We start from the raw sequence: 15,802 nt of genomic DNA on the forward strand, positions 1-15,802 counted from the left end.
GATGTAGAAATATTCAATCTAATAACTACACACGTGTCGACATTTCCATACAAAGATCCGGGCATTTAAAAATAGTTTCCAATAACATTGAGAGAAGTCAGATGTCTACAATGGGACAGCTAGCAGGGTGACCTGGCATTACTCGGGATTGAATGATGATCAACAAATGTTTTACACTCCCATATTTTCATTGTCATCGAAATTGATGAAATAGCTAATTTTTCAATCAAATCGATTGATTGCCTACTCTAATTGGGGACCCATCATGATGCACTTGGAGGAAGCTTCACATGCCTCCCCACAGTGACTTAGTTCACAATATATTGTAGTCTACTGTTAATTTTATAAAATTATTTTTATATACAATGGTTTCCATTAAAGTTTAAAATGCAAAAGTCAAATATCATGCTTCAATTGTTCTCTAAACAGAAACATTCATTTCAAACACACCCTTGTCATATCAAAGAAACTACTTTTGATTTTATATGCCTGGCATTATTGGTTGTGCAGTGATAATAACTTTAAGTTTAAAATAAAAAAAAAGTCAAGTATCATTGTGAAATTGTGCTTTAAACAGAAACATTCATTTTAAATACACCGCTATCATATCAGAGACCCTACTGTTAATTTTATATGTTTGGCCTTTCGGCTTGTATGATAATATAACTTCTCAAATGCACTTGTGATGTTGGGCTGTGTAAGATGTTAACTTTGTCTGTTTCTTCTATCATCACATTATTTTTGGTATCGATACTTATTGAAGACATTCTGGCACAAAACCTATCTAAGAACACTTCCAAGCACACAAAGTACCTTTGTATTAAATTTCATAAAACTCGACTCAGCCATTTTGGAGTGTATAGGGAATGAACTCACAGATATTCAACGTTCCTTTTATATAATAGTAGAGATAGAGATAATGTGCAAAAAGAGAAAATTGTTTACATATACTTGAGAAGGGCTTGTTATGACCGAAATATTTGATTTATAATATCGTTTTCATTTATTAAAACAATCGTATTCAGTTACTTAGTGATTTTCATATATAAAGCAAAGCTGTGTACATAACAGTTAAACAGTTGATCAAAGAATCAAATGAGCCACAGATTTTGAATCAGTGTCTTCAATCTAATGTCCTCATCTATGTCAGAAGCTGTCTTTTATTAAAACTCATTCAAAATTAAAATTGTGCAAAAATAACATTAGTAACAAATTTTTTGTATTTATTTACTTTCAAATATTACTCATTACAAGAAAATGGGTTGCAGCAAAGTTAATGTTCGGATAATTATGTTTTTTTTTCTTCTTCAAAAAAGGAGAAACTGCAGCTAAAACTTTCACAGAGATTTGTTTCTGACAACGTTACAAAGGAATCAACTGTTCAGAAATGGTTTGCAAAATTCAAAGCTTGAAACATCAGTCTTGAAAATGACACTTACGGTGGAAGTCTCAAAATTTAATATTGATGTTTTTAAGACAAAAATTGTAGAAAATCGAAATATTATAATTAGAGCACTTGCATAAGAGTTGTAAGTTTCAAAAAGTATAGTTAATGACCATTTTCACTAAATAAATATTGCTAAGAAAAAAAGACATCTTATTTCTATCCTCTTTGTGTGCATAAGAAACGCTAAGAACTTTCCGGACAACCCAATAATTATTGATACATAATTATAATGATCATAAACACAGGGACGGGAATAAGTGGTACTATATATAAACGGCACTGACTCGCATATAAATAATACAATCTTATTTGTTATAACTACTGTTCTATTTATTGTTCATAAAACCTATTTATCACTGAATGCAAAAGCAGATATAGCAGTATATTTGATATAAATATGAATGTTAGAAAAGAACATTGGGCGCTTCTACACTATCGGGACGAAATTTTGGAAATCGTAATATTGAATTTCACATGAAAACAATGGTATCTACGTATTCCTCATATTTTTAAGATGATTATAAATTACAAAAATCAATAAGGTAGAAAATTATTTATTAAAGAAAATAAAAATAGAATTTGATGAAAACGATTGTAAGACACAGGAGAACTCAAAAGAGAAGTAAATTTTCCGTTTTGATTCAAACAAGAAGGCGACAATTTTTCACCTGCAAACACGATTAAAGTTGTTCTTTTTAATAATTCAGTAATATTCAGGTAATTTCGACTGCATAATTTGGAAGCTACCATTATAATTTATTAGAATTGACAAAAAAATCAGTTGAAACCATTGTTTTTTTGTTTTTTTTATCTGAAAACTCCATTTATCGATTACAAAATCTCGTCCCAATTCTGTAGAAGCGCTGGGCATTGATATTAACTAGCAATTTCTTTTTAATATCAATGAGCAGAAATGAGTTTTTTATTTTTTATTTACAGTTCTATTTTAGTTGCGGTTATATGAACGTCTTAATTTCGTAGTCCCTCATGTCTAAGTAGCAATACGCTTTGGTTGAAATGGAAAAAGCGTAAAGAAGGATAAAAAAATTTTTTTTTTAAATAACTACGTAATATACATATTATTAATTTATGCAGAAAAAAAAAAAATCAAAATGTGCAGCCTCCCAAGGCAACATTTTGAAGACTTTTTAAGTGTCCAACTTTAAGAATAGTTAGAGCATGTACAGCATTAAAAACAGGATTAGCATCCTCCATTAAATGATATATTTATAAGATATCAAAAGATATGATTTTAAGGAAGAAGTTTTGTTTTTTGTCACAAGGATCAAACATGTCAACATTTATCAAGGGAAAATATTTCATTCTTTTCATATATATTATAAATATTAGTAAAAGTGAATAATTAAATATAGAAAAATGTTAACATGATTTTAAATTGCTTATATTTTCATTGAATTCTAAGTAAAAGAAAATAATAAAAGTATGATCTGGCCCTTTTTTCTCTTATCTTTTCTCTTGCCCCCAAAAGCAAATATACACAATAAATCTTTCCAAGAACATAAAGGACTATTTGAAGTCTAGAGGTCACAGAGGCCCAGCATTAAACAAACAGAACTTGATGGGTTGATAATTAAGGCAAGTAAAAATGACATAAACATTTGTGGTTATCTTGGGTTGTTTTTACTTGTATAAAGTCCATGTCTCTGGCAGAGCACCTGCAATATATCACAGGCATTTCATGAAAGGTTTTTTTTTTTAGGAGGGGGGGGCAAAAAAAAATTATTCAGAAAATTAATGTGTCATTTGTGTTCATTGGACAATGACTTAAATTGTGCCAGATCATCAAAATTAGGAAAAGAGTTGATTTGTCAAGTCTATTTGTACTCCGGATTTACATTAAAAGTATAGGTTGATCGAATTAGAACACAATTAAATAAGCGAGAGTTGAAACAATTTGGGAAATTGGCCCCTCTTTGTGTTCAGAGTTTAATTAGATTTTGCTAGAGAATTAAAAAGGGAAAAAATAATTCAAGACTTGACAAAGAGAACAAAAATATATGTTGTTTTCTTTCTTGTATTGAAATTATCCACAGATGCACATTTGACTGTCTCTCAGGGAATACCAACTGATACCAGAACACATTCTAATCTGAATGTCTCTTGAGAAATAATTGCACATGATGGCTATTAAAAAACCTTTGACATGGGGGAAAATTATTGCAAGACTTAATTAAAATGACATAATTTCTCAAGAACATAAAATTATTTTGTTTTTTCTTTTAAATTATCCAAATATATAAATATGTGTGTGTGTGCGAATGGTAGATATTTTTCGCTTGTCTAAGTTTAGGAGAAAAACTTTTTTTTTTCTTTTTTTTTTACATAAAGAAATCCAGAGGATTAATATGTAACTCTGGTGTTTTTAATTGGAGCATTTGACGATTCCTCCAAGTTCAGTTAAATTTGTAGCAAAGATAAGAAATTAAAAGGAGAGAAACTGAGGAGATTAGAACAATGGGAGAAAATGAAATGAAGCAAAATAAGAGAAGTAAAGAGGGAAAACAAGAGAAATAAAACAAAAGACGGAGAGGAGAGAAAAAGAAAGAAAAAAAAAGATTGTAAGTTATAACTAGGGCTAGGACAACAGCATATTCTTTACATTGTTTTAACCCTTGAGTGTGCATCCATTGATATCTTATATGCTTTTATAAAGAGTGATGTGGTTCTCTGTTGATTAACTGTGTCAGATATATACTCGAGAGTCAAAACAATGAAAAAAATATGCTGTTGTCATAGCCCTAGTTATTACAAAAAAGTAAATAACATTGGAAAAAAATTCCTTGAATTAAATTAAGCAAATGATCATAAATTTAAAGAGTTTGGTAATTTAAAGATGACATCTTCATTTAACAAGAGAAACACAGTAAATTTCATGCTAAAAGAAGTATGATTTTACATAAGAAACATATTCCATCAAACACTTTAACTATACATACACACATATACATATTCGGTGAACCAAGTGCAAGACAGATACAAACAATTGTATTTAAAGGGACAGTTAGAATCTGCAAATCTCCCTGTTCAAGTTTCTAAAATAGAGGGTGAATGTCTGGTATCCGATAGAATGTTCCAACCCCAGCAAAACAAAAAGATACAAAAATTAACAAAATAAAAAGACACATACACAGTATATATTAAGCTGCTGTTTAGTTAATGTTTTTGAGTGAGCAATATTACTAAACAAGCTATTTATTTAGTCCATGTGGCTGGATATAAACAAAGAATATTGTTTGTTTGATTCACCTAAGATCACTCAAGTACCAGCATGAAAAGTTTTGAAATTATCTTCAAATATTATTCATAAAATAAAAATGTTCACAAAATTCTCCTGACAACATAATCAATATTGATAATATATATTTCTTCAGTTTTGAAACTTTAGTTTAAAATTTCCATTCTTTTTACATATTTTACTGGTTTTATATTCTTATTAAGATATGTTGATTTCATAATTAAAAAAAAACATGCATTATTGTATCATGAATAAATATTTTCATCTTCTGTAAAACAAATTTTACATTTAACAAACAGCTGCAGCTGCTAAGTTGCTTCCTAATTATTAACTAATTACTAGATATTATTAAGTTGCTTCGTAATTATTAACTAATTACTAGATATTAAGTTGCTTCCTAATTATTAACTAATTACTAGATATTATTAAGTAATTTCTTACTAAAACTTTACTCCGTAATTATTTATTTAGTAGTAAATTTGTCTTAACACCTCCACCTCCAGTTGTGTATCACAGTTGCATGGTATAAGTATCGCCATGGGCCTAACACACTTAACTGGTATAAACTCTAAAATATCTACTAAAAGAAATAAATATCACCTACCTATGCTCCTCAAGAATTTTGCAAGTCTTTCATCCTGTTTTGAACTAATCAATATACATATTGGATTGATTTCTTGAATGACTGAAAAGATAAATCAAGTAAACAATAGGTTATTCATGGAAATGTAATTTGAAATGACAACCAAAGAAAAAACACAAAAACCTCAAAATTTCTTAAAATATTCTGTATTGAGCAGGCTTATCTACTCTTTTCAGGAATAATTGACTCACCCAGAGATTATAAATATATATCAATTTAAAGATTGATGCAGCAATTCGTAGCATTCATTTGCCACTTGTTTGCAATCGCAGACACATCCATCATTCTCATAGCATTTCTCTCAATCCTCACTGAAAATAAACAATACCGATAGGATTTGATCTCAGCTTGCCAATTTTAAAACCTGCCAGTCATCATTTCTTCATAACGGAATCAGGATTGGCTGGTCACAAATTACGAGAAGAATGTTGATAAAGATTGACATCTAAAGAAACCCTTTTTTCATTAATTGTACTGATCATTATTAGTTATAGAAATGTTTTTCAACAGAGCTCTTTTTTGACCAAAAGGCCGCTCAAGGATAAGGGCGAATACATTTGTCAGATGGATGAGAGATAACACCATAATGATTGATAACGATGGTTGAACTTGAGCAGAATTTGATTATTTAAGACAGCTTAATAAAAATTTGTTTGTATTAGAATTGAAAACGTCTATGTTGTAGTTAGCTGGGATGTTTCACAGATGGGTAGTTCAAGGAAAGAAACTGCTCATGCAAGCTCCATTTGGTCTTATATACACGGAGACATAAAGGGAAATTATTTACAGTGGTTGCAGTTAGACGAGCTTTTGTCGTGAATTTTTTTATGTAGTGAAACCATAGATTGGAGCTCAGTCAACCAGAACTTGCTCCCATACTTACGAAACTGTTTAAGCGCTGCCTTAAGGAGAAGTGCTTTCCAACTCCCTGGAAGACCTCATCAGTTGGCCCTGTATTTAAGAATTCAGGTGATAAGTCATCTCCCTCTCAGTACAGACCAATAAGTCTCCTGTGTTTTATGAGTAAGTTGCTGGAATCCATATTAAATAGAGAAATAGTCAACCACCTCAGCAGAAACAACCTTCCTAGTAACACACAATATGGTTTCCGCTCTGCAAGATCTACCGCAGATGTGCTGACAGTTATATCTCACAGGATTAGTGAATCTCTTAACAAAGGCTTTCTTTTTAGGGCAATTGCTCTTGACATATCAAAGGCCTTCGACAAGGTATGGCATAAGGGTCTACTTCACAAGATTTCCAGCTACGGTATAACTGGAAATGTTTTCTCAATCATTAAATCATTTCTCTCCGATAGGCTCATAAGAGTAGTGGTCGATGGACAAAAATCGGAGGCCTGCAGTATTAATGCTGGAGTCCTTCAGGGGTCAATCCTGGGCCCAACTCTCTTCCTGATCTACATCAATGACCTCCCTAAACACATACTTAAATCATTCGTTGACATCTATGCTGATGACACGACCATCTACGGCAACACATCAAAGGCTGTAAATGACAAAGTTCTCTCTGATTCTCTCTCCTCTGATCTCGAGCGCGTGGTTCAGTGGGGGAAGACATGGCTGGTTACCTTTAATGCATCTAAAACCAAACTCCTATCCTTACATCATCAACGCTCTGATCCCCATCTGGCATCAATTGTGATGGATGGTTCTCGTCTGGGAGAGGCCCCGTGTTTTGACAAGCTTCTGGGTTTGACCTTTCCTCCTGATCTGAAATGGAACACGTACATCAAGTCTGTTGTCAAGGAAAGATGGTGGGATCCTTCTACCGCTCCAGAAGATATCTCACTACTGATGCAATTCTAGATGTTGCGAGCCTATCCTTGTTTTATCATTATTTCCATGGCAGGTGCTCTTCTGAACTCCAATCTCTGGTTCTCCCTCGCCAATCTTTCACGAAAAACACCCGTCTAGCTGAATCTACTGTGAAAAATTTCGCCCACTCTTTATCTGTGCCTAAATCAAAACGTGGATTCCATGAACAAAGCTTCTTTCTTAGAACTGCACGCCTGTGGAACTCTGTTCCGTCTGCCTGCTTTCCACCTGACTACAACTTGGATGTGTTCAAGTCCAACGTAAACAAATTCTTAATGAACCGCCCCCTTAAGTAAACACTTCATCAAATCTCCACACTAACGTAATGTACTTGCAATAACCCTTATCCCTGAGTGGCTTCCGGGCCTTGATAAGTGGTGACCACTGTGTAAAAAAAAAAAGAAAAAAAAGAAAGTCAAGCACCAACTATGAAAATAACGACAATGCAGAAAAAGAATAGAAACATCTCTTCTATGCAAAAGTGGCTATAAGTAGGAGGGCATCCTCAACTACATCTCAAAGTTAGTTTTATACTCTGTCAAAGCAATAAAAGGTGATATTAGTGGCACCTCCCCAGATGTGGCAACAGTATTCCTTTTTAGAAAGTAGTTGATTTTTATACAGTTAAAAAAGCTGAGATAGAAAACTACTCGAACCTAATTATGAAAAAATTCATCTTCTACAATCAAAGTAAATATTAAGTCATTGGCACAAAAAATTTTGGTAATGTGATTTTTGGTATGTTTAACAACATTAATTCTTTATTTCATTATGAGTAAATTTCTTAATTTAGAAAGAAATTACTTGACAGATGTTTGAAATTCACCAGATAGTGTGTGAACAATGAAATGCGATTCATGAAATGATCATTTTCATCAAGTAAGTCTACTGCATAAATGTTACTTGAATTATTAAAACTAATGTTCTCATCTTGGATGTTAGTCTCACATTTCAGCTGATGTTACTTCCAATATTTCTTTAGCTGTGTCTAATCAAACTTGATAGTCTGTACTGAATTTTTAAGTGAACTCTTCATTTAATCCATTGGAGTAGATTATTCTTGTCCAGTCAACCATGATCGGATAGAAGCCCTAAGTAATTCTTAATTATATTCTTTGAATTGCCTGTGTTGAGAACTGAACCGTCAGTTCCAAGAAGACTATCACGTTTTTAAAACTCTTGTTCACCTCCAATCAGGCATATTGCTACTTGGGCATAAGGGGCTACTATTTGGGATCATGTCTAACAGAGGAGCATTGAGAGTTGGAGAGCAAGATGTTTGCTCACATTATATTTCAACTTTTTCATGTCAGTATAGTCAGGGTACAAAAAAAAAAACAAGGAGGGAATTCCAAAGTCTAGCAGTTTAAGGAAGAAATTTTCTGGCGTCTAGTGACCTCAGCAGTGAAGGGGTAGGATTTTTTGTTTGTCAGGTTGGTTGGGAGTATTTATGTCGAAGGAACACAAGTGCTATAAGTTCATTAGAATTCAGAACTGTTTATTAGTTAAAACACTATCCGTTGTAGCATGGGCTTATGTAGACAATTCTAGTTTGAATTTGAGGAGCATTTCTTGTTTTAGATGTATACTATTACTACTTATTACTATATATTACTAGGGCTATGACAAGAGAATATTCTTTTCATTATTTTTACTCTCGAGTATACATCAGTTAATATAATATTGTTTTTAGATAGAATGATGTGGTTCTCGATTGATTAACTGTGTCTGTGTCAGATATACACTCAAAAGTCAAAACAATAAGAATATTCTCATGTCATAGCCCTACATATTACTACATATTACTACATATTACTACTGATTACTACACATTACTACTTATTACTATATATTACTACTTATTACCATCCAAGATTAGAATAGTGGACAAAAAAATTGTTATAGAATTGTATTTAAAAAATTAAACATGTGAATATCTACCAACATTTTGAAATTATAAAAGCGTTTCTTTAAAAACCTGCAAAATTAAAAAATATATGCAATTACTGTTTTGCAGTCTAATCCAATTGTCTAAAGTTATGATACTTTAGTGGAATGGTTATAAATGTAAAGAATAACTTAAAAAATGAAATTTATGTGTATTTAACTTCATTCATTAGCACTGTAAAAATATAAAAAAGAAAGTAAAAAATGTAGTTACTTAAAAATATAGGAAAAAAGTAAAAAAATGTAGCTACATAAAAATATAGGAAAGAAAGTAAATGAAAAAAATTTAGCCATGTAAAAAAAAAAACAGGAAAGAAAGTAAAAAAAAATTAGCCATGTAAAAAAACAGGAACAAAAGAAAAAAAAAGTTAGCCATGTAAAAAAATAAAACAGGAACAAAAGTAAAAACAATTTAGCCATGTAAAAAAAACAACAGGAAAGAAAGTAAAAAAAAAAAATAACTATGTAAAAATACAGGAAAGAAGGTATAAAACTTTAGCTATGTAAAAAAATAAAATAAAATAAAAAAAGATTATTAGCTATGTATTGGACATGAAGAAAGTAGAAAAAATTATAAGCCACGTAAAAATATAAAGTAGAAAACATTATTAGCTATCTACAATTATAAAGTAGAAAACATTAAAAGTATAAAGTAGAAAACATTACTAGCTATCTAAAATTATAAAGTAGAAAATATTACTAGCTATCTAAAATTATAAAGTAGAAAACATTAGATATCTAAAATTATAAAGTAGAAAACATTACTAGCTATCTACAATTATAAAGTAGAAAACATTAAAAGTATAAAGTAGAAAATATTACTAGCTATCTAAAATTATAAAGTAGAAAACATTACTAGCTATCTAAAATTATAAAGTAGAAAACATTACTAGCTATCTAAAATTATAAAGTAGAAAACATTACTAGCTATCTAAAATTATAAAGTAGAAAACATTAGATATCTAAAATTATAAAGTAGAAAACGTTACTAGCTATCAAAATTATAAAGTAGAAAACGTTACTAGCTATCTAAAATTATAAAGTAGAAAACGTTACAAGCTATCTAAAATTATAAAGTAGAAAACGTTACAAGCTATCTAAAATTATAAAGTAGAAAACGTTACTAGCTATCTAAAATTATAAAGTAGAAAACATTAGATATCTAAAATTATACAGTAGAAAACATTACTAGCTATCTGAAGCTATAAAGGAGGTAGAAAAATACATGAATTTGACCTGAAATATAATCACCTGAAATAAAAAGAAAGACACTTAAAATAACCTCACTTATATTTAATATTTATTAACATTGCCTAAGAAAACAGACAAAAAATATTGTATCCGTAATTTGTTATTGATGATGTAAATAGAATTTAGTCTCAAACTTTAATGAGAAAAATAACAAAGTTTCTATAAGTTTCTCAATATTTACAGGAATATGCGATGTGGCAACTCATAAATTGTCTTTTGGGTAAATATCGGTCAAGCTAGACCTAGATTTTGATTTTATTATTTTCATGATAGAAAATAGTTATTTACATTTTTTTTTTTTTTTTTTTTTTTTGCTTCTCGACTAACAGACCCCACTTATGTAAAGAAATCATATTAAGAAAGATTTAATTAAAGAAAAGTAAAAAAAAAAAATGGATGGCTACCAGGAGATACACCAAGATAAGTGTTGAGACTGACATACCAACCCTGATAGATGAAAGACCACCGTAAGTTGCAAAATTTTATTATCTATATCATATTCCTTTAGCCTGTCTGCCTATCTTTCTGTCTGTTCCACTTTTTCTCCAAAACTACTGGAGAAATTTTAATTATTGAAATGTTATACGGATCTTTGTTAGTATTATAGGATGCATACGATGCACAGTTAAGGATTGTTAAGAATTAGTCATCACAATACTACATTTACTCTCGAAGTTTTCTATGTTGTCGTCTCACCACGTTTTTGGCCAAGTAAGCCTCTGGCCGGGCCCATGGCACAGTTGATAGAGACGTTGAATCTCTACGGTTCCAGGTGAGAATTGTCTGAAAATAGCGGTTTCAATCCTACCCAAAGCCGGCCAGAGGCTTAATTGGCCAAAACGTGGTGAGACAACAACAACTATGAAAGGCAGTAATTGCAGTGAATGCAGTCAGGAGATTCGGAGTTCCTATCCGTCGTGGTTACCACCTGACGAAGGCCAGAGGAATAGTTGGCCGAAACGTTGTGAAACAACTAATAGAAGATGAGAATAATTGTCCGCAATAAATAAAATTAATAAATAATACTCATCTCAATAAATTCCATTTAAATAAAATATAAAGTTATTATTCACAAGTATATTTGATCTTAAATAGCTGCTCAGAAAGTAAAAATGAAAAACCATTTAAAAATTTCAGCTCATAGAAAATGGTTATTATAGTGATCTCCAATTCACTATTTTGATACCTCATAGTAATCCTATTCCAGTAGCTTCTTTTCAAGAACTGTAAGCTTGTGGAACTCTCTTCCTGCTCAGTTTTTCTCCTACCTATAGCCTTGATCTTTTCAATACTAATGTCAATAAGCATCTTCTGTCTTTGTGATAATCATATTTCATTCTTGTTAGCTATTTACATCTAGAGCGATTTTCATTAAAAAAAAAAATAGTGTAGTTTGATCATCAATATTAGAATGATTTTTTTAATTATAAATGGACCGATATATTTAATTTATGCTAGAAAAGTAAAATCAGACATTTTTTGAAGAAAAAAAAATCAATAAAAACATAATTCAATGTTTGACAAAATACGAATATTAAATTGAAATTTAAAACTTCATGTAAACATTTACAATTCTAGAAAATCAATTTAAAAAAATTTGACAAATTTAACTGGATTATATTGGTAACATATTTTTGGCTGAGTATTAATTTGTTTTGGGCATTTTCAATCTCTATTTCATTTTTTTTTCTCTCAATTTTTCAAGCAAAATGTTGAAAACAAAATTACTTTGATGATGATGATGATGATGATGATGATGATGATGATGATGATGATGATGATGATGATGGGCCAAAATAGAAGAATAGAGTATTGTTTCAAATTATGCCAACCACGAAAAGAACAAAAAATTCAGACTAGATAAAAAAAGAGAAAATCTTTTGTGATTGTGAATAAGGGAAACTTTTGACCATTACAATAAAATCAACGACATATTTTCCTTAAAGAAAAAAAGGAAGTAAAATTGCCCAGGCAAGTACATATTAATTGATGAGCTTGAATAAGGATCCTTATTATACGATCTTTTCTTTTTGAAAAGAATGGATTTTAGGACACTTTCAAAAGCTTGTTTTGATTGCTCCACGCACAAAAGAAATCTCTTATCCATTCCTTTGTGAAAAAAAAAGCATTATAAAAAAAGGTTGATATTTCAAAGGTATTTATTTTGGGAGTTTAGGGTTTTATTATATTCAGCATACAAGTTGAAATGTGGGTAACATTTTCAATTACTTGTTTCATTCCTACTAATAGGATATACACAAAGTAATCGCTCTAATATATATATATATATATATATATATATATATATATATATATATATATACTAGCAAAAGTACCCGTCATTGACTGGGTTCAAAAACAGCCTACAGAAAATGGACTCTGATTTATGAAAGTATGATAGGTTATGAAAAGGAAGGGTTGTAAATTTGGGTTGAATTTGGGAGTATCAAAACCAAAGCAAAATATGATTAAAATAAAAATAAAATAGATAAACCCCATAATACCATACCTGTTCACACTGAAACACCTATCACAATATTCTGTGGATCTATATTAAAAAACCTTGTTAAACTTTGTGACATATTTCCATTCTATGTAGGTCAGGTGCGAACGAACACCCCATAATTTTATTATACCATATCTCTTCAAACTGAAACATAATTATCAAAGTATACTTACGCAGATAGATATGAAAAGTCTTTATTAATGTTTGTGCCTATTTCCATTCTATGGAGGCCAGGCGCGAACGCAGACCCCACAATTTTATTATACCATCCCTATTTAAGTTAAAACATACTTATCAAAGTATTCTTATGTACATCTATATCAAAAACACTTGTAAACGTTTTTTTTTTTTTTAATTTAAAATGTTTTTATTTCCATACTTTGTGGACCAGGCACGAACGCAGACCCCACAATTTTAATGAACCACCATTCTGCCAGATCAAACATACCCATTTCCGTGTCTCGATACATCTTCTATCATTATATGTAATCAGTTTTTAAAAATAATCAACCATATAGGAGCCTATTCGTGACCAGACACACACACAGCTTTATATATATATATATATATATATATATATATATATATATATATATATATATATAGAGAGAGAGAGAGAGAGAGAGAGAGAGAGAGAGAGAGATGTATTTTACAGCCGTCCTGTTTTTAAATCTCTGAAACAGCTACATGATAGGCAGATAATGACCCCTATTTTCTATTTAACAATTGTAGTTAAGGTTTTCTTTTTTCATCCTTATATAGTTGAATTCTGTTTTGCAAGTTTATATTTTTTAGAAGTCTGCAATATATTAAATTTAGTTGGGCTTTTTTTGTGTTTGTTTTCCGGAAATTTAAACTGCATTCTTTATTTTTACATTTTTTTTTTTTTTTTTTTTTTTACTCAAAGTTTCTTTAGACTATATATATATATTAACTTTGTGGCTATTTTTTGTAGTTTTTATTTTTTTATTATTTTTTATTTTTAGCTGGGAACACAAACACACATGCATAAATATCACCATTATCTCAACTGGACGATCAGTAAAAAGTTGAATATCCAATGCAGCAGCAAATCCTAGGAACATATACCAGAAAGAACAGTCGGAAATAAGTCATACACCATCCACTATGGCTATCAATTCCTACATCTATGTACCTAGAAACGGAGTTTTAAAACCTGACATACTGTTATGGGCCAAGAAGGAGAAAGAAGCAGCCTTAGTAGAAGTCAGTGTCCCCAATGATGCCGAGTTAAACAGAGCTGAAAGGAAAAAGATAACGAAATACAAGGGTGTATGACAGGAAAAGAAACTGGAATCTTAAGATCCTTATCATTCCAATTATTATAGGAGAAACTGGATTCATGAAAAATAATTTCAAAAACTATCTGTCAAATATACCCGATAAACCAAGTGCAAGAGAGATTCAAACAATTGCATCTAAAAGGACGGTTAGAATCTTAAAAAGATCTCTCGGTTGAAATATCTGAGTTAGCAGATGAATGTTTGGCACCCGGTAGGATGCTCCATCCCCAGCTCGAACAAACTGATAAGAAAATTATTAAAAGAAAGTGAGAAACAGACAACTGCCCTTTATATGATAGGTTATACATAAATAGGATATATTCACACGAATAGCAGACCGTTTCCTAACAATATACACAAATAGACAATTTTTGTCTTTGTCCCAATCTAGAGTGGCCTATTAAAAACCGACAGTGTGTTTAAATCTTCCCTTGTGAGGAAGCAAGTAAATAGGGACATCTCGTACATACCATTGTCTGTGAAGACATGTTTACCGTGTACGTGTTTGTGGTCTAAATTCTTTGCTCAAACATATTCATTAGTTAACAAGATAGAGATAAAAAAAAATCTCTTTCTTTCTAGTTCTCTTTAATTGAAATTAATTTCTTCTCCACAAACTATTATGGTTGCCTATTCAGAGTAGCAGAAAGAGAAGTAATCTAATCCTTTTTACAAAGAAAGATCTCCTCCCAGCCCCTTCGTTCTACCAAAATCTGATAGCCCTTTCGTGACTGCACAGGCTGATCCAACAACAATGTATATCTTTAAAAGGGTGGCTCAATTACTCTCATGGCCGATGCTACAAAGTAATTCGTGTCATCGTCTTGTAAGAACAGAAGTAAAGATTTTTATTAATGAAACTGTCACCAAATTCACAAAGTGATGAATTGTAGAAACAAGACACCAAATGGTGCTCTGCTCTAAAGTGATAGCCAACTGAAAAAAAGAAGCTGAGTTGTGTTTTTTGTTTTTTCTTTGTTAAGATGAAATGTGAGAGAAAAAATAATAAAAAGGTCAAATGTTGAATTAATTGCAATCAAAAAACTTACTTAAAAATATGTATATTTTTAAGAGAATATGTGTTCTGGATTTTTTAGGATAATTGAGTGAGCGTAGTAAAACTTTACAAGATCTGGAGAAACAAAAAATCACCCTCAAGATCTCAATTAAGATGTTATAACAGCAACTTCTTTATATTGTTATATAGAAGTGAAACTTGGCATCTCAAAATCAGCCAATAAAAGAAATTAGATGCATTTGATTCCAAGTGTTTTAGAAAATCAAATTACCACCCAATAAGTAAAAAATCGCACTAACCAGCAGGTAGTATGGTCAATAATCTGCAAATAACGTGTAGACTAGCTCAGACGTACCCTAAGATTGGCTCTAGAGAGAAGTGCCAACCACGTGCTTCAATGGACACTTTGATGAAAAAAAGGAGAGGAAAATGAACTGGAAATAGACAATCGAGAGAAATTAGATTGCAATGGGAAGAAATAGGACGGACTCTGTAGATCTGGCTACAGATCAAAAACAATGGCATTTTTGACTGACTCATGCATCGCAAGATGAGAGTTCTTAAGTTTAAGTAAGTCATAAAGCACAACATAAAG

General features: G+C 31.0%; 1 protein-coding gene across 6 annotated transcripts in view; it reads right to left on the minus strand.

Moving 5' to 3' along the window:
- Positions 1-15,802, minus strand: part of LOC145296850 (mutS protein homolog 5-like) — a 1,881,756-nt gene that overhangs the window by 1,008,535 nt on the left and 857,419 nt on the right. For all 6 annotated transcript variants that reach the window (XM_080142982.1, XM_080142983.1, XM_080142984.1 and 3 more), the window contains one exon: positions 5,308-5,388. In XM_080142982.1, coding sequence (XP_079999108.1) covers positions 5,308-5,388 — 81 coding nt within the window. The remainder of the gene's footprint in view (positions 1-5,307; positions 5,389-15,802) is intronic.

This window comes from Euprymna scolopes, chromosome 17 (assembly GCF_053919585.1).
Source record: "Euprymna scolopes isolate OS-2025 chromosome 17, ASM5391958v1, whole genome shotgun sequence".
Lineage (NCBI taxonomy): Eukaryota > Metazoa > Mollusca > Cephalopoda > Sepiida > Sepiolidae > Euprymna > Euprymna scolopes.